The sequence below is a fragment of the Camelus bactrianus genome, chromosome 10 (genome assembly GCF_048773025.1).
Source record: "Camelus bactrianus isolate YW-2024 breed Bactrian camel chromosome 10, ASM4877302v1, whole genome shotgun sequence".
Taxonomy (NCBI): Eukaryota; Metazoa; Chordata; class Mammalia; order Artiodactyla; family Camelidae; genus Camelus; species Camelus bactrianus.
The window spans coordinates 23,038,709-23,062,640 of NC_133548.1; the positions used below are offsets into that span (position 1 = coordinate 23,038,709).

General features: G+C 46.6%; 1 protein-coding gene across 2 annotated transcripts in view; it reads left to right on the top strand.

Annotated features, from left to right (window-relative positions):
• PAMR1 (peptidase domain containing associated with muscle regeneration 1) overlaps nt 1–23,932 on the top strand; it is a 148,215-nt gene that overhangs the window by 105,027 nt on the left and 19,256 nt on the right. For both annotated transcript variants that reach the window (XM_074372172.1, XM_010964673.3), the window contains 4 exons: nt 68–196; nt 9,226–9,340; nt 13,375–13,592; nt 16,019–16,126. In XM_074372172.1, the coding sequence (XP_074228273.1) occupies nt 68–196; nt 9,226–9,340; nt 13,375–13,592; nt 16,019–16,126 (570 nt within the window). The remainder of the gene's footprint in view (nt 1–67; nt 197–9,225; nt 9,341–13,374; nt 13,593–16,018; nt 16,127–23,932) is intronic.

Genomic DNA, 23,932 nt, shown 5'->3' on the forward strand with positions numbered 1-23,932 from the left:
TCTCTCCTGCAGCAATCAGAGCTGGCACGTGCTTAATCTAACACCCTTCTGCTTGGAAATGTTTCAGGTTGTACCATCTTTGAAAACTGCAAGAGTTGCCGAAACGGCTCATGGGGGGGTACCCTGGATGACTTCTACGTGAAGGGGATCTACTGTGCAGAGTGCCGCGCCGGCTGGTATGGAGGAGACTGCATGCGTGAGTAGCCCCTGACCTAGCTCCATCTCCAGTGCGTGCTCCTTTAAAATTCCAGCTTGCCATGGACTAAGGTTTATCCTGGTGGAATCTGAGTTCCGGAAAGCTTATGGCCAGAGGGCTTTCTAGGTAAGGCTAGAAAAAACAAAGATGTGTTTCCATCTGCTGGGTGTGGATTGTAGACATCTGTTTGGAATTGGCCACGGGAGGTTTTCCTCTGCTCTTAAATCTTCCCCTCTCTCCTAAATGAAGCCAGGGCACTCTGCACACAGCGTGCCTCATGCCCATTCCAGAAGCAATTGTGTGTATCATTGGTCAGCAAGCAGTGAATAAGGCTTCAAAAATGCTAAGTCTGTAATGGATTTTAAATATGAATTTCTATTGGAAAACTTCTTGAATCCTGAGTTAAAATTCCTGGAACCCACATCACATTGTCAGCATGCCACTTGTCCCAGGAAAGGGATTCTTTCTGGGTTCTGCTTGATCTCCAAGAATTACTTAATCTTTATTAGTGTTCCCCTCTGAGTTCCAATAATCCTTTGAAAGTGGAGTAGCAATCTAACCTGTCCCTGGGTTTAAGATTTCCTTCTGCAGCAAGCTGATGGTGAACAGCTCTCTGAGAGTCAGGATCTGGAGCAACGTGCAAACTGTTATTATTTCATTAAGCCTATTTCACACGTTCCCTATTTCAATCAGAGCAGTCAGAATGCTCTTAGAGTATTGTAGGTATTCTTTGCCTGATCCAGCCTATAGCAAAATGCAAGAGTCTAGGGCGAAGGGTGAGGAAGATACCTAAGTCTGTGGATTTCAGACTGCTTGTTCTCAGCCACAGTACTCATCTGCCTCCCACTGGTGAAGTCCTCCTCAGTTCTATTTTCTCTGTATAGTGGGGTATGAAATCTCTAATGATAGCAAAGTAGAAGGGAAGCTGAGGCTTCGGAGTACAAAGTTTTCATATAGCCACGTGATGAATGAGGAAATGTGCCAGCTAGTGGTAAGTTAAAGCATATCCAGGCAAGGTTGAGGACCCAGTTGAACCTGGAACTCCTGTGTAGGTGATGCAGCCAGGACAGGTTGGTGATGCTCTCCAGCAGTATGGTAGCAGAGATGAATAAAATCAGTCATTTGATTGATCCAAGAGTTGGCCGAGACATGATTGTTCAGAGATGCAGGTTGGGTTGGGTATGAAATCAAAAAGAACCTCATAGAGAAAGAATACAGACCAGAGGTCTCAATGCAATGGAAAAGAAGGCTTAGTGGTAATAAAGCAGTGGAACATGTAGGTGGAAGCAATATTGTGGTCAGAGAATAGAATTTCTAAGTTGAAGCTGTCAGGGGCAGTGGTGATGATAATATGTTCATATATATTCATCAGTTGTTGCTGTGTAACAAACAACCTCAAAAGCATAGATGTGTATTTTTCTCTCTCATGGGTCTGTGAATTGACTGGGGCTTAGATGTTTTCAGCTGGGCTGGCTTGGTTTGAGCTTTAGGGTTCAGGGCTCAGGCCAAAGGGGCTTGGGATGTGGTCTTCTCCGAGTGGGTAACAGAAACACAAGAGGCCAAGCCAAACACACAGCCACATTTAAGGCCTCTGCTCACAATACACTCACTCTCATTCCAAGGAAGTCATATGGCTAAGCCCCAGATCAGTCAATTGTGAGAGTATAATCCATCCCAAGGGGAAGGGTACAAATATTTCTTAAACAATACTCTAAACACTCTGTGTGAGTAAGAGGGTTTGTTTAGGGGACAGTCAGAGAAGGGAAAGAATATTTGTATGCAGGAGGTCAATAAAGCAAAGACTAACAATACGGAAGGACTGCAGTTGCCCAAAGAAATCCTGTAGGTGTGTCTTTCCAAATAGCACCTGTTGGTTGGGTCTTGGGTTTAGTCTCAGTGTAAGAGTTGACTGTGTATGGGGTCCGACTGGTTGGGTGAGTGATGGTGTCCATGTGTAGGATCAAAGCTTTCTCAAGGACAGCAGAACTGGCTCAGGGCAACCCAACACCACCATCACTAGCAGGCAGGCAGAGCAGAGCACGTATGCCCCCATTCATTCGTCTACCCATCCATTCAAAAAATATTTCTTGAATGGGTGCTTCTAGGTGTAATGATGAGCAAGTCAGATGTAGTCACTGCCATCTTGGAGCTTGCAATTTAGAGAGGAGAGACCCCCCCCCCCAAAAAAAACCTGGAGTGTGGTCAGTGCTATGAAACAAAGTAATGCTCATACTCCTGTCTCATTCTGTGTTGACTCAGTTCTGTGATGCTTGTTCTGAAAGCCTCGTTCCACACAATGTATGTGATCTGATCACAGCCACATACACAGAGAGAGCATTTCCTATGGATCACTGGGCTGGTCACCAGGGAAAACAGCCCATCCATGGAAGCAGGGCTTGACCATAAGAAGACATCAATATGATGTTATTAGATTCTTATCTTCCCTAGCTCATACTGGCTAAATAAATGTGAAGGAAATTCATAGGAGGAAGTATTCACTTCGGTATATGTTGAATGCCTGCCTAATGCCGGGCAGGATGCTGCCTGCCTCTACTAAGGGGCTGCTAAACACACGGATGGCCTGTTCATGGTGGGGCACAGTGATGGAGCCACGTGGCAGTGCAAGCATTTGCCCAGTAGATGGCACCCAAGTGATCCTTTCAGACTATTTAATTCTGGAGGAGGAGGGCTTCCTGCTGAGAACCATTGTAGAGCCCTGGCATTTTTTCCTGAGTGCCCGAGTGCTGTATAGAACCTTAGAAGGAAAGAGGAGTGCCAGGCAAATGCCAGAAAGGATCAAACTCTCTTATATTTGTGTTATAGAGCTTTTGGTACTGAGCAGATGTGGTAACACCTTTATTTGCTCACTGTCCTTGACAGTGCTTGTCACCAGTGGTACTAACCTAACTCAGCACAGTCTTAAAATCCACTATGTGATTGATTCATTCATAACTGTTGACAAGTTGTATTAACCAAAAGAATTGGAGAAGGGCCGGAGATCACTGAGCCTCGAAGAGAACTTTCCTCACTTCTTCCTGGCCAGGAAAGTTTGCTTTAGTAATCTCAGAATATCCAGGCCAAGGAGCTGATTCCTTCTCCATTTTTCATTTGGAAAAAATTTAAATACACAGAGTTGAAAGAATGCAACATTCATCCTTTACCTGGATTTACCCATCATTATCGTTTCCCCACATTTGACTTTCTCTTTTTCTGCAGTATGGACTCATGAATTTTCACTTTTTCCCCCATGTTTCATAATGCTATCATCATTTTTTTGATACTCAAATTGTCCCAGAATTGGCCACCGAAGACCCTTTAGGCCGGCGTTACTGCATTCTCTGAGCACTCCCTTGCTTCTTGGCCCCCAGAAATGTTTCAAGTTCACCTTGATTGTTTATGTACAGGTCCTGGAACCAGCCATTTCTCCACAAATCCTGGTTCCTTTGTGGGGAATTGTATTTAGGAACTGTGATTTGGTGCTGGCTTTGAGAGGCGCTAATATCTAAAGTGAAAAACAAGGCTTCCTTTCAGAGCTCCTTAAACTGAAAAGTTTGACATTTTTGATCATGGCTGATGGCAAGTTCCTGTGCTCCTTTGCCTCTATCTATAATATGGCTAAGAAAATAAACTGTATCAAGGGCCTATAATCTCTCCCCACAAATCCTCTCTCATCTATGTTGCTTTCCTAACCTTCTAACCTCCGCTAGATCCTTCAGAGCCTGAGAGGTTGGCATCACTTCAGGGCTACCTAGAAGTGGGGCACCTGGGTAGCTCTCAGGTCCTCTCATATACGTCTCTTGTGGTGGCTGAGGAACTCGGTCTGAAGGCCAAGTTAAATAAACTCCACTCTGAAGACCAGCAGAATGATTCCACTTAAGAGCTCAACTTCCCAGTTTGAGAACCTCTCACAAAACTGTGTCACGGGGGAGACAAACAATTAAATGAACAACCATTTTCAAGTATCAGAGTGGCTGGGATTGTGGGCCAGTTCACAGGTGAGCCATGCAGTCACTCCTGGGCATCTGGTTATTCCTGAGCCTCTGATAAAAGCTGAGCACGCATTTTGAACCAGGCATTGTTCTCAGTCCCTCCACGTATAACTCAGTAACCCTCATCACAGCCGTTTTTCAGGTGAGAGCGCTGAGGCACAGAGGGCTTGAGACCCTTTCCTGCTTGCTGCTTGCTAAGTGGCAGAGCTGAGATGCCAACTCAGAAGCTAGGCCCCAGAGCCCGGTCTCTCATCCTTTATACCAAACCACGTCTTGGCGTGAGAGGCCCTGGAGGTCCCCTCTTTGAGTGCTTATCTGGGGACCAGTGCCTGTCTGAGGGCCTAGCAGGTCAGGGTAGGATGAACCAAATCACAGGGAAGTGCGGGCTTCCTTCTGGCTCCTGGTCTGGGGTGCAGGTCATGCCATGTCCTCATCCAGGCTTCTGTGCTGCCATCACTGTCGGGGCTCCTGGGCCTAAAGGGTTTAGGGCTTTAGCCAATGATATAAAGAGGCTCTAAGGAGCTCCTGGAGCAGTGGATCAGAACCCGGGCTCTCACCTGTGGTTCTGGTGCCAGTATAGTGTCTCAGATCCAGCAAGAGCAAGAGAAACGCCATTTATTATTTCTATGTACCAGGTGCTTTGCTAAATGCTTTACATACAATATCTATCTCATTTAATCCTTAAGCAAATGAAAAATCAACCACAGCAGGTGGTGGTTACTGCTATTATTCTCATTCCCAAATGAGGGAACCTTGGTTTAGAAGATCTGGAGAACTTGTCTGGGGTCTGGATGCAGGGTATCCTCTGTCTAGGGCAGAACAGTGAACACTGTCAGATGCAGCTGGAAAAAGCCTGAACTGAGATTAGGACCCGGTCTGGCTCCACAGGCTGCCCCTTAACCAGTGGATGAGTCCTGCCTCCTGAGTCATCATGGAAGGAGGAAAGAAAATGCTGACACCTCTCTATGAATGCCTTCTTTAGTCCTCCCCGACCCCGGCCCAAGAGGCAAGTTTAAAGGAAAAAAAAAACCCTACGACTTTTCAGTAGTGTGTTGTGTCTCTCTCCTGCCCCTTCCTCCTTACCCCCACCCCCGACCTGGATATAACAAGACTTGTCTGGATGCTGGGGTGTTCATTTTTGTTGGGAACCTTCCAGCTCTCTTTCTAGTTTGGAAATGAATGAAGACTTCCTTTCAGCTCTGTTGAAGCAGAGTCTCTCCAGCCCTGTCTCCCGTCTGGGTTTGTAGCAACAGGGAAGGATGAAGGGGGTGCCGGGTTGGAGATGAGGCCAAGATTTGAGATCCCAGGGGACAGTCTGGCTTGGCTGGCAAATTTCCCTGTAAACACACACACACCCTCTTCCCTTGCAGCAAGACATTGTCAGGGAATCTGAGCACGTCTTCTGGGCCATTGCCATCCTGGTCTTTCAGACTCAGGACCACCTGCTTGGTTGGCTGGCAGTACTTCCTTGGCGGGGACACTCAGCTGTGTTCACTGTTCTGGCCTAGACAGAGGGGTGCAGTGAGTCTGCCCTGCACCCAGGCCCATGGACTCCTGGGTAGAGGTGGCAGTGGGAAGGGGGCTGAAGGAGTCACTTGATGTGAGGAGGGAGTGAGGTCCTTCTCCTCTTCCCTGTGCCTAATACCCTCCCCTCAAGCACATTTCTGAGAAGTGGCTTCTTTGTCTCTGGCTGATTGGAACTTGTCCTCCGTCTTGGAGCTGACTCTGCCCTCCCCTCCAGTATGAGAAGGAAAATGTCGTGAAGAACTGAGACATCACGTGTGGCTGGGAGTCCTGGTTGCTCCTGAAGGACTGCCACTGGGCCCCAGAAACAAGTGGTCTCACATCTCAAGTGGTCAGGGACTGGTGCCCGGGTCGGGGTGGGGCCGTGAGCCCTCCTAAGGCTGCATGAGACCCTGGGGCTGGCCAAAGGCGGAATGGTCTTGCCAAGGAGACCTGCCTGGGGATGGGGGCTGTCTCCCCCTGGACCTGAGTGGGGGGCCCAGTGACACTGCTCTCTGATTCCAGGGGAAAAAAAAAAACAGAAACAGCAGGCATCATCTGCTGCTGGCTCTAACTTGGGGTCCCTGCAGGAGGTTTGCTGCAGAGCTGGGATTTAACACCTTGTGGCTGGGAAGTTGCCAGTCACTGAGGGGTGGAGGCTGTGCTGGAAGATTTCTTTTTTTATCTCTCACACCCAGGGTGTCACTTCCACAGCTGGGCGGCAGATGGGCCAATGGGGGTGATGGGGAGTGTGAGGTGTGCAGGAAGAAGGGATGCATGTTTCAAAAAGTTTGAGAAGAAGCGAAGATTCAATATTTCTTTTTTGGGGAGGGTGGAAAAATCCTGCTGCTTCAAAATGGAGTGGGAGAGGGCTAGGTCAGAAGCCCCTCAGATAGTTCAGTGTATTAGCAGAGTCCCAGCGCTGGTACTAGACAGGTCCTAGTTCAAATCCCTGCTCTGCCACCAACTAGCAATAGCCAACATTTGCTGGCGTTGCTGCTAAGGGTTTTCCGTGCACAACCCAAGTCTCCCAAAGCTTGTGAAGTAGGTGCTGGTTTTCGTCCTACTTGGCTCAGGTTTACTGAGGTTCTGAGAGATGAAGTAACTTGCCCAAGGCCACACAGCCACTGACGCTAAAGCTGACGCTCAAACCAATGGCAGTGGGACTTCGAAGTCACATTGTAACCACTGCCTTGCAGTTAAAACAGTGATGTTCCATCTTTGGACTTTCTGGCCGTCTGGCCATAGAGAGATCGCCTAACTTCTCCCATCCTTAGAGTTCCGCATCTGGGGAATGGGGAGATGGATGCTGTTCTCCTAGGTTCTTTGTGAGGATTAAACAGAGACTGTGTAAGTCTTTTAGCCAGTCCCTGGCCTGTAACAATACCATCATTCATTCAACAACTATTTATTGAACACCTATGATATGCCGGTTTCCATTCTAGGTGTACCAGCAGAAGAGGTCCCAGCTCTACCAAAGGGAGTAAACCAATGAACTAGATAATTTCAGATAGTGATATGTGTTACAAAGAAGACAGAATCGGGTAAATGACGGGGACCATAGAAACACAGAGGTCTATTTTAGTCGGGTGGTTCAGGGAGACTTCTTTTTTAGGAAGTGGTAATTGAGTTTAATTCCCAAAGGAAGGAGATGTGGAAGAAGATGAATCTTCTGGGTTAAGGGAATATTGGTGTAAGGCCTGAAGTCAGGCCAGAAAGGAGTTCGTTTGGCTGGAGCGGCATGAGCAGCAGCAGACGGGTTTGTAGTGGAGACCAGCCACTGGCAGGTCTGGGCGGTCAGCGAGGCAGGGCCGTGAATGTTGCAGGAAGGTGCTTGTGCAGTGGACAGCCTTTAGAGGGTCTAATCAGGAGAGTAATGTGATCTAATTTATTCATTTCAAAGGGGGCTTGGGCTGCTATGTGGAGCATGGAAAGTTGGGAGACAGGGATGGATGCGAGGAGGCTGGGATTGCAGAGGGAGACGATGGAGGCGGGGCCCAGACAAGAGCCCCGCGTGGGAAGTGGTGGAAGGTGCTTCCCACTGATGGGACCATGCAGCAGCAGCGAACATCTTAATGATGGGAAGACTGGTGAAACCTGGCAGGCGTTTTCACAAAAGCCACAAGCCTCAGACCTCAAAGCTTATCAAAAGCAGAGTTTGAGCTGTATTCCTAGCACTATAGAAATGTTACCGCCATCATCTTGTCATGAGGCACTCTCCGCTGTTGATGTTTTTCTTTTGAGCAATGGGAACTTACATCGGGAGGTTAACTGCACATCCAGAGTTAGTGAGGTCAGGCTAGGTTCTCTGCAGAACAGGGTTAGATAAACTTCTTCTGTAAAGGGGCAGATGGTAAATATTTTCATTTTTGTGGATTCTGCTGTCTCTTTTTGCAACTACTCAACTCTGCATTTATAGCTGGAAAGCAGCCTTAGACAATGCATTGAAATGGGTGTGGCTCTGTGCCAATAAAACTTTATTTATAAAAACAGGCCATACGCCACCGTATTTGGCCCCATGGATCATAGTTTGCCAACTCTGGTAGAAAATACCATTTATTTACATGACCCAGATAATTTTTGTTCTATAAACTCTTGTAAAACTAGGATGCATCTTACACACCTCTGCTTAACTTAACATTAGAAGATATGATAACATTTAATGAAGACTCAGTTGTTCACTGGTTTTCAAATGTTGGGGATTCCTTGGAGGTAACTCAGAGAACCAAGGTGATAGTGAGGGTGGAGGGCTGGGGGCCTCAGCTTCCGCTTCAACCAGGACCCTCTCTTGGATCCATTTTTTAAGTTAAATTGGCAGTCTTCACAACAGTCTGTTTGAAAAAAAAGTATTTGGGAGCTAGAAAAAAAAATTGCAAACCACTAATCCAGTCCAACTGGTCAGAGTTCATGTCCCCCTTTCCATGCCGTGCATTAGGGAGGCCTGTATTAGGTAACTGCTCTTAGATCAAATTGGTACATAAATTTTCTAACTGGCTGGAGGGAGGTCAGGAAGGAGTTGCTTTGGGGTTATATTTGTGGGGTAGAGAATGTGAAGGGAACACAGACTAAAGGGGTTAATGTAGATTTAAACTCCGACTAGGGTTACAAGGTCCCATGTAATGCTGTGGGGAGGGTCTGCTTTCTGAGCCTTGTAAGGTGGCGGCAGCGGGCTGGCATGTGGCAGTCTTGGGGAGGTAGGATGAGAGAGCGCCTTGGACTTTACATTCAGACACAGTTAGGTTTGAATCTCTGCTCTGTCACTTACTAGCTAGACAAGTTATTTATTTAATCTCTGGATATCCATTTTTCCATCTGGAAAATTGGAATGACACCACTTCCTGTCTCAAGCCGTTGTGCAGATTAAGTGAATTCACAATTCATTGCCAGTTGCCTAGTGCTTTGCCAGGTGCTTAAGAAATAGTAATTTCCTTCTCTGCCCTGTTCTCAGGGGTGTGGGATGTGTTTGGAGGCTATGAGACCTTCCACCATCTCTTTCCTGTTATCTCCAATTTTCATGCCCCGATCTTCTCTTCTCAGGTTGTGGCCAGGTCCTACGAGTCCCGAAGGGTCAGATTTTATTGGAGAGCTACCCACTAAATGCTCACTGCGAATGGACCATTCACGCCAACCCTGGGTTTATCATCCAGCTAAGGTAAGGGGCTGGGATCAGAATTAGGGAGTCTGAGGTTGTAAGGAAACACAGTAACAGGACCAAAGATGCTGGATCCTAGGAACCAAGGGCTAACCATCAGCATGTTATTCTTAAAAGCAGAAAATGTATATTAGAGCCTTTTCCTTTACCTCTCAGTGATTTTGTGGGTTAAGGTCTGGGAAAACCTGCAGCTAATTAAATGCTTGTCACTCACTGCCCAAGGATGGTGGGACTTAAGTGGTGGTGACCCAAGGGCAATGCAAACACAGCAAAACACTGAGAGCAATCTACGCCACCCCCCTGCCCCCCGCCACAGATCTTTACCAAGTCTTCCTATTCACTCAGTACTAGGCTGGATTCTGTGGGAGGGAAGGGAAGAAATAAGAAGGACAGAGATAACCTTCAAGGAATTTGTACTCTAGGTTGAAGTTTATGCTCGTCACAGCTCCTTTCATTGCTGTTCTCAGAAAACAACCTCCTCTCCCCCAAAAAACTGATTCATTTGTGTGGGAGATAAGTCATTTCTTCTTATGGAGGTTTGGGGTCCTCAAAAATGTTTAATTCACACCATAGTCCAAAGTATAGACCCAGTTTTATTGTAACTATAGTTAAATAACATGAAAGTGTCCTGTTTTTTGTTCTTGCTTTTTAGGTCCCTGTGCTATACAGTAGGACCTTGTTTATCTATTTTTATATATAGTGGTGTGTATATATGAATCCCAAGCCCCTAATTGATTCCTCTCCTCCCCTTCGCCTTTGGTAACCATAAATTTGTTTCCTTTGTCTATGAGTCTATTTCTGTTTTGTAAGTAAGTTCATTTGTATTATTTTGCAGATTCCACATATAAGTGATATCATGTGATATTTGTCTTTCTCTGACTTACTTCACTTAATATGATAATCTCTAGGTCCACGCACATTGCTGCAAATGGCATTATTTCATTCTTTTTATGGCTGAGTAGTATTCCCTCGTATATCTGTACCACATCTTCTTTATCCATTCCTCTGTCAATGGGCACTTAGGTTACTTTTATGGAGAGTGTCTTGTTTTGTGAGGACTGTTCACTGCTGCATCCAGGTGCTTGGAACAGTACATGGTACACACCAGAGGTGTTTGGTAGATCCTTGTTGCATGAATAAAGTTGAAAGAACTGCTCCCTGCCTCCGGTGCCTCTCCTGGCAAACACCTCAGTTCTTCCTCTCTAGGGAAGCAGAGTGGCCTGCTCACCACTAGGACTTCTAGGGATGTTGTCTACCTAGCTGTTCTTTTTTCTAACCAGTTGGCAGGTTGGCGGTGATGGATATATCTATCTTCTAGGGCACAGACTTTAAAATACTTTCCAGATTGATCAATGCACCTGGAGGTTGCCACATGCCAGCTGGTTCCTCAGAGGCTCTCTGTCCTTCAGGAGGGGCAACATGGTACCCTGCACTGGACGGATCCAGCAAAACAAGTCCCCTTCTCAATCCCCCTCAACAAAGCTGCCCTTCTCTGAGATCCAGGATGCAAAAGAGATCTCCCTCCTGCAACCACATCAAACGAAAATCCAAAATGGTGGAGGGTACCATTGAAAAGTGTATTACCTGCCTAGGAAAGGGCCCCAGGAAGACTTGGAAACATATGGATTTCTTTCCTGCTCATCAAACCTGGACCTGATGGCCAAGGATAATAATAATGGTGGAAATACTCTGAAACCTGTGTATAATGTTCAGCCAAACGCTGACAGTCATACCTAATGCCCCATTTTCTGTCACCTACCATAGCTGGGGCACCACAAAATCTATTTTCTTACCTGCAAAAATCATCTCAAGTCCATACACTGTCTCTATTGCCAACATTCTACTTTAAACTGCTGCCATCTCTCACCTGGATTCTCTCACGGCCTTCTAACTGGCTGTGCAGTTCCTCTTTTCAGAGTGAGTAGAGTGATCCTTTAAAATCCTCAATCAAATCCTTATTCTGTTGTTGAAACCTTCCAGGGGTTTCCTGTTGGCCTTGGAATGAAATCTGATCTCCTCACCACACAGGATCTGTCTCCTGCTCTCCTCGCCAACCTCAGTTTATACCACTCTCCCCAATAAGCACCACCTTGCAGCATCCCTGACTTCTTTCAGTCCCTCAAATGTGCCAAGCTCATGACTGCCTCAGGGCCTTTGCACTTACAGATTCCCCTACCTGGACTGCTCTTCCCCATGACCTTTGCATCACTGGCTCCATTTCATCAGTTAAGAGTCTGCTCAGATATCGTGTCTGCAGAGAGGTCTTCCTTTGACTGCATTATGTGAAAAGCTTACCCTCCCCAGTTACTCTCTATGCTCTTACCTAGTTTATTTTCTTCATAGGGCTTAACACTCTCTGGAATTCCCTTGTTTTGTGGTTTCCTTGCTTATTGTCTGTCTCCCAAATCAGAGCTCTGTGAGGGTAGGCACTGTGTCTATTTGGGGCATTGCTTTCAGCACCTAGAATAGCGTCTGACACAGAGCTGACCTGCTACAAATATGGGTTGAATAAGTGAATCAATGAATGAACATATGAATGTAAATACAAGTTGCAATGTCTCATGTTCCAGTTTCAGAAAAAGCCACGATCTCTACTGGGTGGTAGCCTTGTCCCCACTCCTCCCCTCGCCCCTCCCTCCTCTCCCTTTCCTGACTAAGACCCCAAAGCTCAGAGGAAGAATTGATCGCTCAAAGCCCTCAGTGAGTTAGTGGTGGCGTCTGGATGAGAAGTCAGGTCCTTACATGCTACCTCGTGTTTCACAAAGTATAATTACTAGGATTTACACTCCTTTACAAAAGGTTTTGTGATAAAAATTTTTGTAACATAAACACTGGTCACACTCAGTTATTTTTTATTTGTTTACTTTTTTCAGTAAGACCTCTAAGAGCATTTAGAATATTCTGACTGTTCTCTAACTCTGGCACTTGAAGTTTTTACCCAAGGTGGTAGAAATAGCACTAGTCTCAACTTTTCAGGTTGGAGTTCTGAGTTTTCTGTCTATTCCTACTTCTCCCAGATGTCAGGGAGAAGATACAGATGGACATTTTGTGGACTCGATACTCAGGCATTCCCTTGGGAATCTTCTGAAAAATGCCTTTTCCTTTCTTGCCCTGGGGTGTGGCTGCCTCTTCCCATCTCTTGGAGTTGGGAGCTTAGGATTGTCTTCTGCCTTTTTGATCTGATGCATCCCAATATTTCCAAACCCAAGACCCCTTTGAGGGAATCACAGATTCACTGGCTCTCCTTCAGTTCTGAAATTCTGATCTGGTGCTACTTTTTCTACCCTCTGGGGTGAGAATCATTGCTACCAAGAAGATCATTACCTTCTGATCTTTTCATTGAACAGAAGAGTGTGCAGAGAGTTTTTCCCTTTACTCAGCCTTGCAAGACAACATGCACTTTTCTACTCACCAGCTGTGAAAATACAAAAGAGTATCCATTCCATTGTGTATTCAACAATGTCTGCTTAGTGTCTCTATCTGCCAAGCGCTGTGTTAGGCACAAACCATGGTGGAATAAGACAGACGACGCACTGTACCCTCAAGGAATTTGCAGTCTAGAGGAGGAGATGGGCACACACACTCCCAAAGTCAAGGAGATAAATATGAGAAATTAAAATTTGTGTACACATTATGAATAGAACAAAGGACCTTCTTTAGAAAGAGTTGTCAGGGAAGCCTCTTTGAGGAGAGAATATTTAAGCTGAGGCCTGAGGATAGGAAGGAAGCAGCCATGCAGTCTGGGAGGAAACGTGTCCCTGGAAGAGGTGCCAGTGTGTGCAGAGACTGTGAATGGCACATGGCGCCCCCTTCACCTGGGCATGCATGTACACACACAGACACACACCCAGGACACCTACACACATTAGAAGAAATTCACCTGACCTCAAGTCCTCCTGGATCATTTTTCTATCAGCTCTGGCCAGTGGCACCACTCTCCCAAAAACTGTTGATCATCTGGCCCTGAAGTTGCCCAGGGGCCTAAGGACCCTTGGGGGCCCACCTGTTTCCTGTGTCACCCTCTGCACCCACAGGTTTGTCATGTTGAGCCTGGAGTTTGACTACATGTGCCAGTACGACTATGTGGAGGTCCGCGACGGGGACAGCAGCGACAGCCAGATCATCAGGCGTTTCTGTGGCAACGAGCGGCCAGCTCCCATCCGAAGCACGGGCTCCTCCCTCCACGTCCTCTTCCACTCAGATGGTTCCAAGAACTTCGACGGCTTCCATGCCATTTTTGAGGAGATCACAGGTGGGGGCCAGGGAGACGAATGCAGCATTTTCTGGCTGCGCTCCTGACAATCTTTCCTTCCTACGTGCTCCCTTCTCCCCACCCAGCCTTGCTAAAACCCAGCGCGCCGGGTTCTCAGAAGCAACCTACACAATAAGAAGGAGGAGAGGGATGGCAGGGGATAGTTCAGAAATGCTCACCAGAACCAGAGCTGGGAATTATTCCCTCCCTTGTGCAGACCCTGAAGCATAGAGAGGCCAAGTAACTTGTCTGTGGTCACACAGCTATGGGGATGGAAACAGGAATTTGCATACCTTGACTCTGAGCTTATACTTTGGGCTCTCAGGGTTAAGAGCATTAGCTTTAGATCTCTGGAAGATTAAGCTGTGTGACCTTGGACAAGTTCTGCTTCTCCGGGCCTCAGTTTCCTTATCAGTGAATAAACGTGTAACCATAGCTCTTGCTTCATTAAGGAGGCTCTGCGAGACAGAACAGGTGCTGACCTTAGCACGGTGTCTGCACATAGGAGGCCCTCATAGCTGCCCTGCCCCAGGCCTGCCCCCAGCCTTCCTTGTTATCTTTCAGATAGGTGTTCAGAGTCTTAGACTACACAGGAAATGCCACTTATTTTGTGAGTAACTCCGCGTCTGACTTTTACCTCCTGTCTCGCTCACATTAGAAAGTCAGATTTGACCAAAATGCTTAATCCCAAGAAAACATCAGCTCTTTCTCCTCTGAGACTGGACTGCATCAGGTTTCACAAAATAAATTCCAGCTTGATGTTTTATTTTTTTTTAATACTGAATTAAAAATTTTGCACTGGCATTTTGACCATCAGCGCCTCCCTATGGAAGGGATGATACAGAAATCTCAGGAAAGGGGGCAGGTGGTAGTGGAGTCAGTCTTTCTCCAGCCCCAACCTTTCGGCAAGACCAGCTGGCCCCCCACCCTTGCCAACCTGCTGCCCCTGAGAATGTGCCCGCACGTGCACGAGCTCTCAGCAGTTGCTCCCGTGATCTGCGTGCCCGCCTCCTCCCCGGAATCTCCTGGGCGTTCCAGATGCTTTGTTTTGAGGTGTAGTCCGCCTGTGGCTGAAGCCTTGCCCCTGGGTGACAGCCTGCCAGGTGAGGCTGAGATGCGTCTGTGGCTGCTTATGGCAGTCAGGGAAGCCAGCTGGAGGTGGTGATGGCTCTCCAGCTTGTGACTGAGGGGAGCGTCAGGAGGGTTTCTTTCTCAGCCTCCCCTGGAGGACTCTGGGAACTCTGATCTGCGTTGTCCAATAGTCAGACAGAGCACTTCCCGTTTCGCAAACACCAGGTATGTCCCACCTGTGCTCCAATCATTCCCCCTGACTGAAGCCACCTCCCCCACACCTGCACGTCCCATCCTTTGGGCCCTGTCAGGTTTCTCCTCCTCTGTTAAACCTTTCCCCTTGCTCCCATGGGCTGTGGCTTCGCCCTGTTTTGAATGTAGTGTAGCATTTTCTCTCTTTTCTAACACTCAGTGAATCGTGCTTCAGGTTGGAGTCATTGTGTGCCTTTTGTCAAAAAGCTTTGATCTGATGAGTTGGATCTCCTGCTCATCTTTGTGTCTCTACCATGACTTACACAGAGCCAGCACTCAGTTCAGGCTTGTTGGACCTGGCCCGGTGAGACATTTCTACACCCGGGTAAATGAACGTGGGATTGATGGGTAACAAGCAGACCAGTGTTTCCCAAAGTGTTCTCTGTAGAAAAGTGGTTCCCGGGACGCTCTGTAAAAAGCAGTCTGACAGGTCAAAAAAACCAGTGAAAGGTGGAACATTACATGCGCTCTTAGAAATTCACAATGCACATAAGAGCGTGGAATGTTCTGTGAAGTTCAAATGTTTCGAGAAGTAAAGAAATCTGGTCAGTGGTCATCTAACACCGTAGCATTTCCCTACCTTATCTGTGACCATACCTCTCAACATCTCAAGGGACTACTGTTTACAGAATGCACATTTGGAAATTCTTGTGTACGCTTTCAACAGTGTCCCAAAGACCATTTTCCAGTTCCTTTCCCTCAGTACCCAGGATGCTGAGCATCCTTGAAAAAAGATGATCTCAAGCTCCCCCAGGCTGAGGAGTCCCCACGGGAGGGGGCGAAGTGTGCTTCTGCCTTAATCCCGGGGTGCTCCTGTTTGTATTATTTATGTTTTTGTTGTTTTGTGCTGCCTCAGACTATAGGTGAATGGAGCGTCATTCTAGGGTCTTGGAAAACAACAAATCAGCAGCGTTTGACAGGTAACGAGTACCTGTTTTAGGCAGTCTCAAACAATGGCAATATGAATTCAAGAAAAGGAGTAAAAAATTTTTTTTGCAAGAGGACTTTAAGAGACGAGTCAAAAACCCTGGTCCAGACTCCAGGCTTGAAGAAACTGACTCACTGCAGAGTGGCACTTAAAGAAATTGCCTTCTCTCTTACAGCGTGTTCCTCGTCCCCTTGTTTCCATGACGGCACCTGCCTCCTTGACAGCACCGGATCTTACAAGTGTGCCTGCCTGGCAGGCTACACCGGGCAGCACTGTGAAAACCGTGAGTGTGCCCCCGGGGTGGGAGTTAAGGCGTCACATGGGGCTGGTGTGGAGAGGGTTCTGGGAGCTTGCGGGGTGTGTTGTATCCTGGAGTCTAGGACAGTCTGTCCAAGATGGCGCATAACCTGTGCACCCCCATTGAGTGGATTTCAAGAGGGCCGGGCTGCCTCTGAGTCAGGATATCTGCAATCACTCAGGTTTGCCCTCACCTGCTGCAAATATCTTTCAACAAGATATACCTTTAGTGGCTTCCAATAATATTCTGAGCTCAAAAACACTGAGAAAGGATCAACAGCAGAAAGCCACCATTGTAAACTCTCCTGGGGCCCAGAGTCTGAACTCCCTGTCCTTCCCATGATCTGAGTTTTGGAGTCATGCTCCAGGGCACCATTCATTGTGTTGCTGGAGCCCTGCACTGGTGATGATAAATGTGTAGGGTGACAACGAGCCCGTTTCCCAGGGACAGTCCCTGTTGATGCATTTTTGTCTGGGCATGCTTATTAACAGTATGCTGTTTTGTGCTCAGGTGTCCTGAATTGGATGACAAAGTTCATGATCATCCTGTAAATACGAGACCAGGCTAAATGAGTCATAGACAAAGCAATATTAAAGAGGGACTACTTTGTACTGAGTTCTATGGAGATGCTGGAGAAATCATACCTTGTCGTTCTCTGAAGGAACTGATCCTGAGTTGGGAGATAAGGTCCGTGTGTCTCTAGTAGTTCTTGGGCAGGCCTGGGATGCGATGGGGCTACGGGAGGCGGTGCGGCACAGGAGAGCCATAGAGGAAAGAAATCTGCCAACAGTGGAGAGCCACACATCATCTCTGGGACAGCTCCCCTTCTGCTGTAGCCACTCAGGTCCCCCACCACCTCCTGCCTGAGCCATATCCTGGCTGCCCCATTGGGTCACCCATGCTTTCCCATTCTTACAGACAGAAGTCAAAAGCAGATCAGTAGTAGTGCTCGGTAAGCTGAGGTCAAGCAAGCAGCAGAAATAAGAAGAAAGGAATTCAAAGAAATGATTCACTCCAAAGCAGATAGGCATTTCTAATTCATGTTCTTGAAAGACAGGACATGACTCTTCTCTAATGTTAGATTCCAGCTTTTTCTAGATTAGAGAAACTAGAACATGTATCTGACATGTATCTTTGCCCCTGGGAAGAGTACACGCTGACCACTGCATATGGCGGCATCAGGTGGCACGCAGCTCAGTGGTGCAGTGCCCAGGACTGTGCCATTGGCTGAGAGGAGCTTAAACACAATGATCAGAAGTCACTTATCCAGGGTCTCTGGTAACCAAGACCCTGTGTATGACATGGGGTCCGAACAGAAGTTTGAGACCTAAAAACAGGTGTCACAGACTACAGCTGTCTGCACGGAATGAGATGTGCAGAAGAACAAGAAGAATCAAAATTTGGGGGAAAGCCAAGGAGGAGAGATAATGACCTAGACGGGGGCTTTCCTGAAGCAGATCCTGACAAGAGAATGTGTGTGCAGGTGATGTATTAAGGACCTGCCTTCAGGAGAAGCTAGTAAGGGGTGGGGAAGCTGGGCTGGAAGGGAAGGAAGCCAAGCAAAGGCGTGACTTCAGGCAACATCCCAGCCTTAGTGGCAATAGATAGTGGAATCTGGGATGTAAAGTACATCTCAGAGGGTGTCCTGGCTTTAAAGCAGACAGCTGGGCTTTCCTATTCCAACTGCAATCAGTGACTGGCTGAGGGGTGCCTTGGGCAAATAGGAGGACATGCTTGACTTCCTATGCGTGTGTGAGAGTGGTTCCATTAACCCTTGAGCAATCGAAGAGTTGGTAGTTGCAGGCCGTTGGAAGTAACAGAATATAGATGGTGCCGGGGAGGGGAGGTGAAGGGCATCCAAAGACAGAGCACCAAGACTGTCTGCTACCATCACTTCTAGCTGGCACGCACGCATAACTTTGTGGTCATCCTGTATAGAAAGGGCCTGGTCTGACAGCATTGCATAAAGTTCATGCATCTTTCAATTAATTTCATGAATTATCCTTGCAAACAGTGCAGACAGAATCTGGTTTCAGTAGTGTGTCCTTGAGTGTGATTGCATTCTACTAAAAGCATCCCTTGCTTTGGGGCGGCACAGCTGACCTGAGTGAGATCATGCCGGATGCTTAGAAAATGATGTTCTGCTTCGTGGTTGCTGCCTCATTTAAGTCTGCTGTGTGTGCAAGGCAGAGAAGAGAAATGCTGCTTCCCCTTTGTTTCAAAAATTTGGATAGAGAGTGATTCTGGAGGCTTGACAATGGTGAATCCTGAGCTCTAGCCTTTAGATTCAGAAGGGGAATAAAAAGAAAAAAGAAAAAGAGGAAGGCTTAAATTCTTGATGAACTAACTGTATGGTATTGGGGCTTTGATAACCAAAGGTAAAATTGGAGAGAGGTAAAAAAAAATCAGCAAATTCATCAAAATGTCTTTAAGAAGCTGAGTCAAATGGTGGGGGTGGGGAGAGGAAAGGAAATTGGTCCAAAAGTTGTGATTAAAATATTTATGAGTAGCTATTGAGCCAAAAATTGACTCCTCGGCCTTGTTATTCTATCCAGGAAAAAAAAAAAAATAAAGCAAAACAAATAAACATGATAAAAAGAATGTAAAATATGTCATTATGAACTGATTCATAACGTAATTCACTGTCTCAAATCACTTTTGGACTCAAAATGTCAGTGTAATTCCCTGAAGGACCCTGTACTTGTGACGGGGTGAAGATACTGGTGGTGGATATCTGATATGCCATTAGCTGGCATCCACGTGGGGGTCCAAATGTTTGGTTATTTTCCATAAGATTTAGGTTTGTTTTTCCTTCTAGGAAATTTAGCAAGAATTCTGACTAACTCCATAAGGAAATCATCACAATTGGCTGCGGCAGTTCACCGTGTAATTTCTGTATAAACCCTAACCATTTTTCCAGAGCAGTCTATCATCTAGAAAAAGAAAAAAGAAAAAAAAAAGCTTGACTTTATTGTTTTTCTCATTAGGATCTCAAACAACTGAAAAAACCTCCCTGGAGAATATCCTTTCAAAATTAACAAGCAATCCAAGGATTCTGGGATTCTCCAAACTCTGAAATGCCCACATTGGATGAGGCACATGTTTTTAAAAAAAGGCTTTAAAGGTGCCAAAGCAAATTTTAATGAAAATTCCATCTTTTATTTATGTAGCGCCAAATCTGATGAGGGGAAACCAGTTTGTCGTTGCCGCTTTAATGATCTGCTCTCTTAAGTCTTTGTGGAAAGATAGATGATTCTTTTAGCAAATCATGGATTTGAAGTACAGGGTGCAAGGCACTGGTCCCCATCAAATTCAAGACCAGAGGCCAGAATTCCGTGTATCCCACATTGGTCAACATCTCTCAGACACCATTCTCGCCACGTGTCTTGGTGAGGCTCCAGAGGCTGGACTGATGAGCTCTGGTTCCCATCCTGTCCCATCATCCAGTTCTCTCAAAGGACTTCCCTTTCCAGGGGAGGCCCACATGTCTCTCTTTCCTAGAGCATCCTGATTGACTATTCTCTGTCTTTGTGTATGTCTGTGAGGACAAGTGGAATAGAAATAGATTTTCTACTGAGTTACAGGAGAAATATATACTTGTAAAAATAATCAAACAACAGGGAAGTGTATAGAATAAAAAGAGAACCTTGTTTGCTCTGACCAATCCTGGTTCCCAGAGGAACCACTGTTGTCAACTTCCAAACTTTTGTCTGTGGTGTGCAAACCTAGATTGTCTATATGTCATTATTTTAGAATAGTGGTTCTCAGTGAAGAGGGGGTGATTTTGTCCCCCACTCCCACCCCCAGGGGACTTTCGGCAAACTGCAAACTTTGTTGGTTGTTGTAACAGCAGGGGGGAGTGGTGTGCTACTGGCCTTCAGCGGGGTAGAGGCCAGGGGTGCTGGTAAACATCCCCCCATGCACGGTGCAGCCTCCACCACAGAGAGTGATCCAGCCCAAAGGTCAGTAGAGCTCCAGTTGGGAAACCCTGTTTTAAACAGAAGTGGATTAAAGTATACATATAATTTTTCAACGTATTTTCATCACTCATTTCATAGATATTTTTTCCAGGTCAGTCCATGTTGATCTCCCTCATTTGAAAATGACTGCTGAGGGACCCCATTATTTGGATCTATACAATCATATAATTGTCCCATCCCTTAAGATGGACTTGATATCATGGCTAATATTTTTACTGTGCTGCAGACAGCTATAGTGAATATCCTAACGTGTTTCTTTGTTTATATGTAGAAGTATTTTTGTAAGATAAGTTCCCAAGGGTTGAACTGTTAGTTCAAAGGGTGCATGTATTTAAACTTTTGAGAACTGTTGCCAAAATGGTCACCAGAAGATTTTACCAATTTACAGGATGAGCCATTATAAACACCAGTCCTCAAAATAAGAATTAGAACATGCATGTCAGAAACTAGGGTCTAGCCGTGTCAAGCTGGAAATAGACTTATTTTTAAAGGAATTCTGTGGGTCTGAGGGCAGATGTCTCGTTCAGATTTTGTGGGGTGGTAGATAAGGAATAAGACAGTCAACAGAGGTCTGCCCTGTTCAGTTAGAGAGTGAGAGAGCCCCGAGGTCCGCCTGCAAGGGCAGCGACCCCAGCCTTCTCCTTAAGTTGTTTCCCAAGGAGGAACGACCTTGCCCTGCTCCCAGGTGACCTCCTCTGAGAGTAAAAAAAAAAAAAGGGGGAGGGGGCCCCCAAGTTCTGGGACCAAGCTCACCTCCTGCCAGCACCCTCCATGACCCCAGCCTTCCTGGGCCACCCTGTAAGAGACTGGGGCCCCTTTTTCCCTCTGAAGTTTCCTGTTTCTTTGTATGGAACACAAGGACAAAATGAGTTCTTGAGTAAATGGTCGGAATCTTGTTTTGGAAAAGTGGAGAGCAAGGGATTCATTGCCCCGCTCCAGTTTCCATCTTGCCTTTGTTCCTTGGCCCAGTTGACGGGGCCGGGCTGCCCCCCCTGCATCCTAATGAAGGGAGATGAAACGGGCTGAGTCTCGGGCACAATGCTCACTCTGCCGGCTCTGACGCGCCTTGGAACAAAACAGATCGGCTTCCACCAATTAAAGAAAAATGGTGTCTCAGGATTCATTTGGGTTCTGGAGCATCAGAAGGTTTCCCACTAGCCTGTCCCAAGGACTGGGAAGAAAAGGGCCCAGGAGGAGAGGCCCACTTTCCACTGAGGCTTCAAAGGGGCCACCCGCATTTCCCATCCGAATAAAGGATTGGGAACTTCGGGTTTTCACCGAAACGTTGGCACTGATGCAGCTAAGACCCGAAGGGTCACAATCGCCTCTCCCGTCACAGATAAATAACGTGTCTCAGGCTTGGTGGAATTCATGCAGAATGTTCTAAGACCTCTCAGGTGAGGCATTTTAAAAATGGAGTTACTTTTTCCACAGTTCTAAAGGCCTGTTTCATCCTTAATGTATGGAAGACAGGTGTACCTTTGTCCACCATGAGATGGTGCAGCCAAGGATGAAGAGCTTGGTACCTGGCACTGGGGAGATCAGGCAGGGCTCTACAGAAAGACCTTGGTTGGACTCTAAGCCTGCAGTTTACCAGCCTGGTAAATCTCAAACAAGTCATTTATCTCCTATGAGTCTCAGTTTCTCCACTTACACATTCCAGAAAGATATTATCAAGTACTTATCAGGGGTAGTAGCAGGGATGGAATGAGATGATTCATATAAGGCACTGAATTGACTAATAGAAACAGTTACTCTCATCACTGCTTCTGGCCCCACGTGGCCCTTTAAATGTTTGGCAGAAAATGGGGGATTCTCTAGATAAGGGATTAGGGTAACTACCAGTTTCTACAAACTGGATGGTCATGACAAACCTTTCTCAGGGTCCCAGGGTTTAAGATTCTTCCAGGATTTTCTAAGTTTTCTCTGTGAACTGTTCCTCCTGACTCCTTGCCAGACACGAAGTATGACTCCCGGTACACCTGCATCCAGGCAAGAAAGAGCTGCTTTTAAACGACAGCTAGACACTGCGATGCCATTGTCATAAAGAAACCCTGGATCCCAGGGGAGGACACACACACTGGCGTGATGGATGAGGAGTCTTTGTTGCCAGGACAGCCAGGAGAGTGGGCTGTTAAAGATGATAAATGGAGGAAGATCGGGGGGAACTGGATTGGGGAACTCCAGAGCAGGTTGCCCCATGCATCATGCTATCTGGTCAGCCTCCTTTCTTCTCAGGGTTTTTTTAAATTTTTTATTTTTGTATTGAAGTATAGTCAGTTTACAATGCGTCAGTTTCTGGTGTACAGCATAATGTTTCAGTCATACATATGCATACACATATTTGTTTCCATATTCTTTTTCATCATATTTTACTACAAGCTATTGAATATAGTTCCCTGCGCTATACAGTATAAACTTGTTGTTGATCTGTTTTATATACAGTAATTAGTATTTGCCAATCTCGAGCTCCCAACTTATCCCTTCCCACATCCTTCCCCCACACTGTAACCATGTTTGTTTACTATGTCTGTGAGTCTGCTTCTGTTTTGTAAGTAAGTTCATTTCTGTTTTTTTTTTTAAGATTCCACATATAAGTGATATCATTTTCATGGAGTTTTTTAATAGTCACTCATTTAACATGGAGAATGCTCTATGTCAGTCCCCTGTGGTTATGTAGGAAGCCAAGGTTCCAGAGCATCCCTCACATATTTTATTAGATCACCAGAATAGAAAAGCGAATACACAGTCTGGCTTGAGAGAGGATGAGGGGTGTAGGAATAACTCCATGGAAAACAGTCCCGGGGAATCCGTGGTTGTTACCCACCAGCAGTTGATAACCCAGAGCCTTCAGAGTTGGGAGGAACCCTGGGAAGATGACTAGTGGGCTACTCACTTCTTAACCACGTCCTTGGACCTGAGCCTCCTGTCTGCTCTCCTCCCTAACATGGAGATTAATCTCTGCCATCCTTCTTAGCGTGTTCAGTGGGATGCCATCGCATTTGGAAAGCAAAAGCTGTCACTGAACACAGCTGCCCTTATGTGGTTATCAAGATATTTGTTTGTATAATTCAGGGGAAAGTTTCCTTTTCATTTGGATCATTCCTTATTGGGTAAATCTGAGTCTACAGAGAACTTTTGACATTTTCGCTCTCACTCTGCTGGGCTCTGTGGGCCTGTGACCTTAAGAGGTTAAGACCAAGAGGTTAAGGGGTTAAGACCAAGGCATTGCTTCTTCTCATTCAAGGTGAGATGATTGGGGTTGGCTTATAGGGGGTGCATTTTGCTAATCAGCAGTCGTTTTAGTTATGGATGGCGCTCCAGCCAAATAATAGGACAGGCAAGGCCTCATATACAGCCCTCCAGTCAGACGGGCTCCCAGAGCTTGGGATGGAGTGCCAGCAGTGTGAAATGGGCCAGACCCACCGCTGTTTTCCCGAGACCTTGCTTCCGCGTGCCTGCTCCTGGTCAGGGTCCTCTCGGCTTGTGCTTTGGCAGATGAGGTCACTGAGGCAGGACTTACTGCAGGGGGTAGATTTTGCTTTGGTTCTGGGTTAAGAGGTAATTCATTAGAGCTGGGATGGACTGGATGCCTGTGGCGAGTAGCGGGAGGGAAATGCAAAGAGTAGAAGAACTTGAGGGCAAAGCAGAATTAATCCTGACGGAAACGAACATCCCTGCCATCCCAGAGCCGGAGACTGACTCCAGCCCCTTGACGAAGGCTGCAGAGCCCCAGCTTGTCCTTAAAGGCCCCTGCCTTGTGGGGCGCTCACTGCCTGTCCCTCACCCTCCTTCTGAAGATGATCGCTTC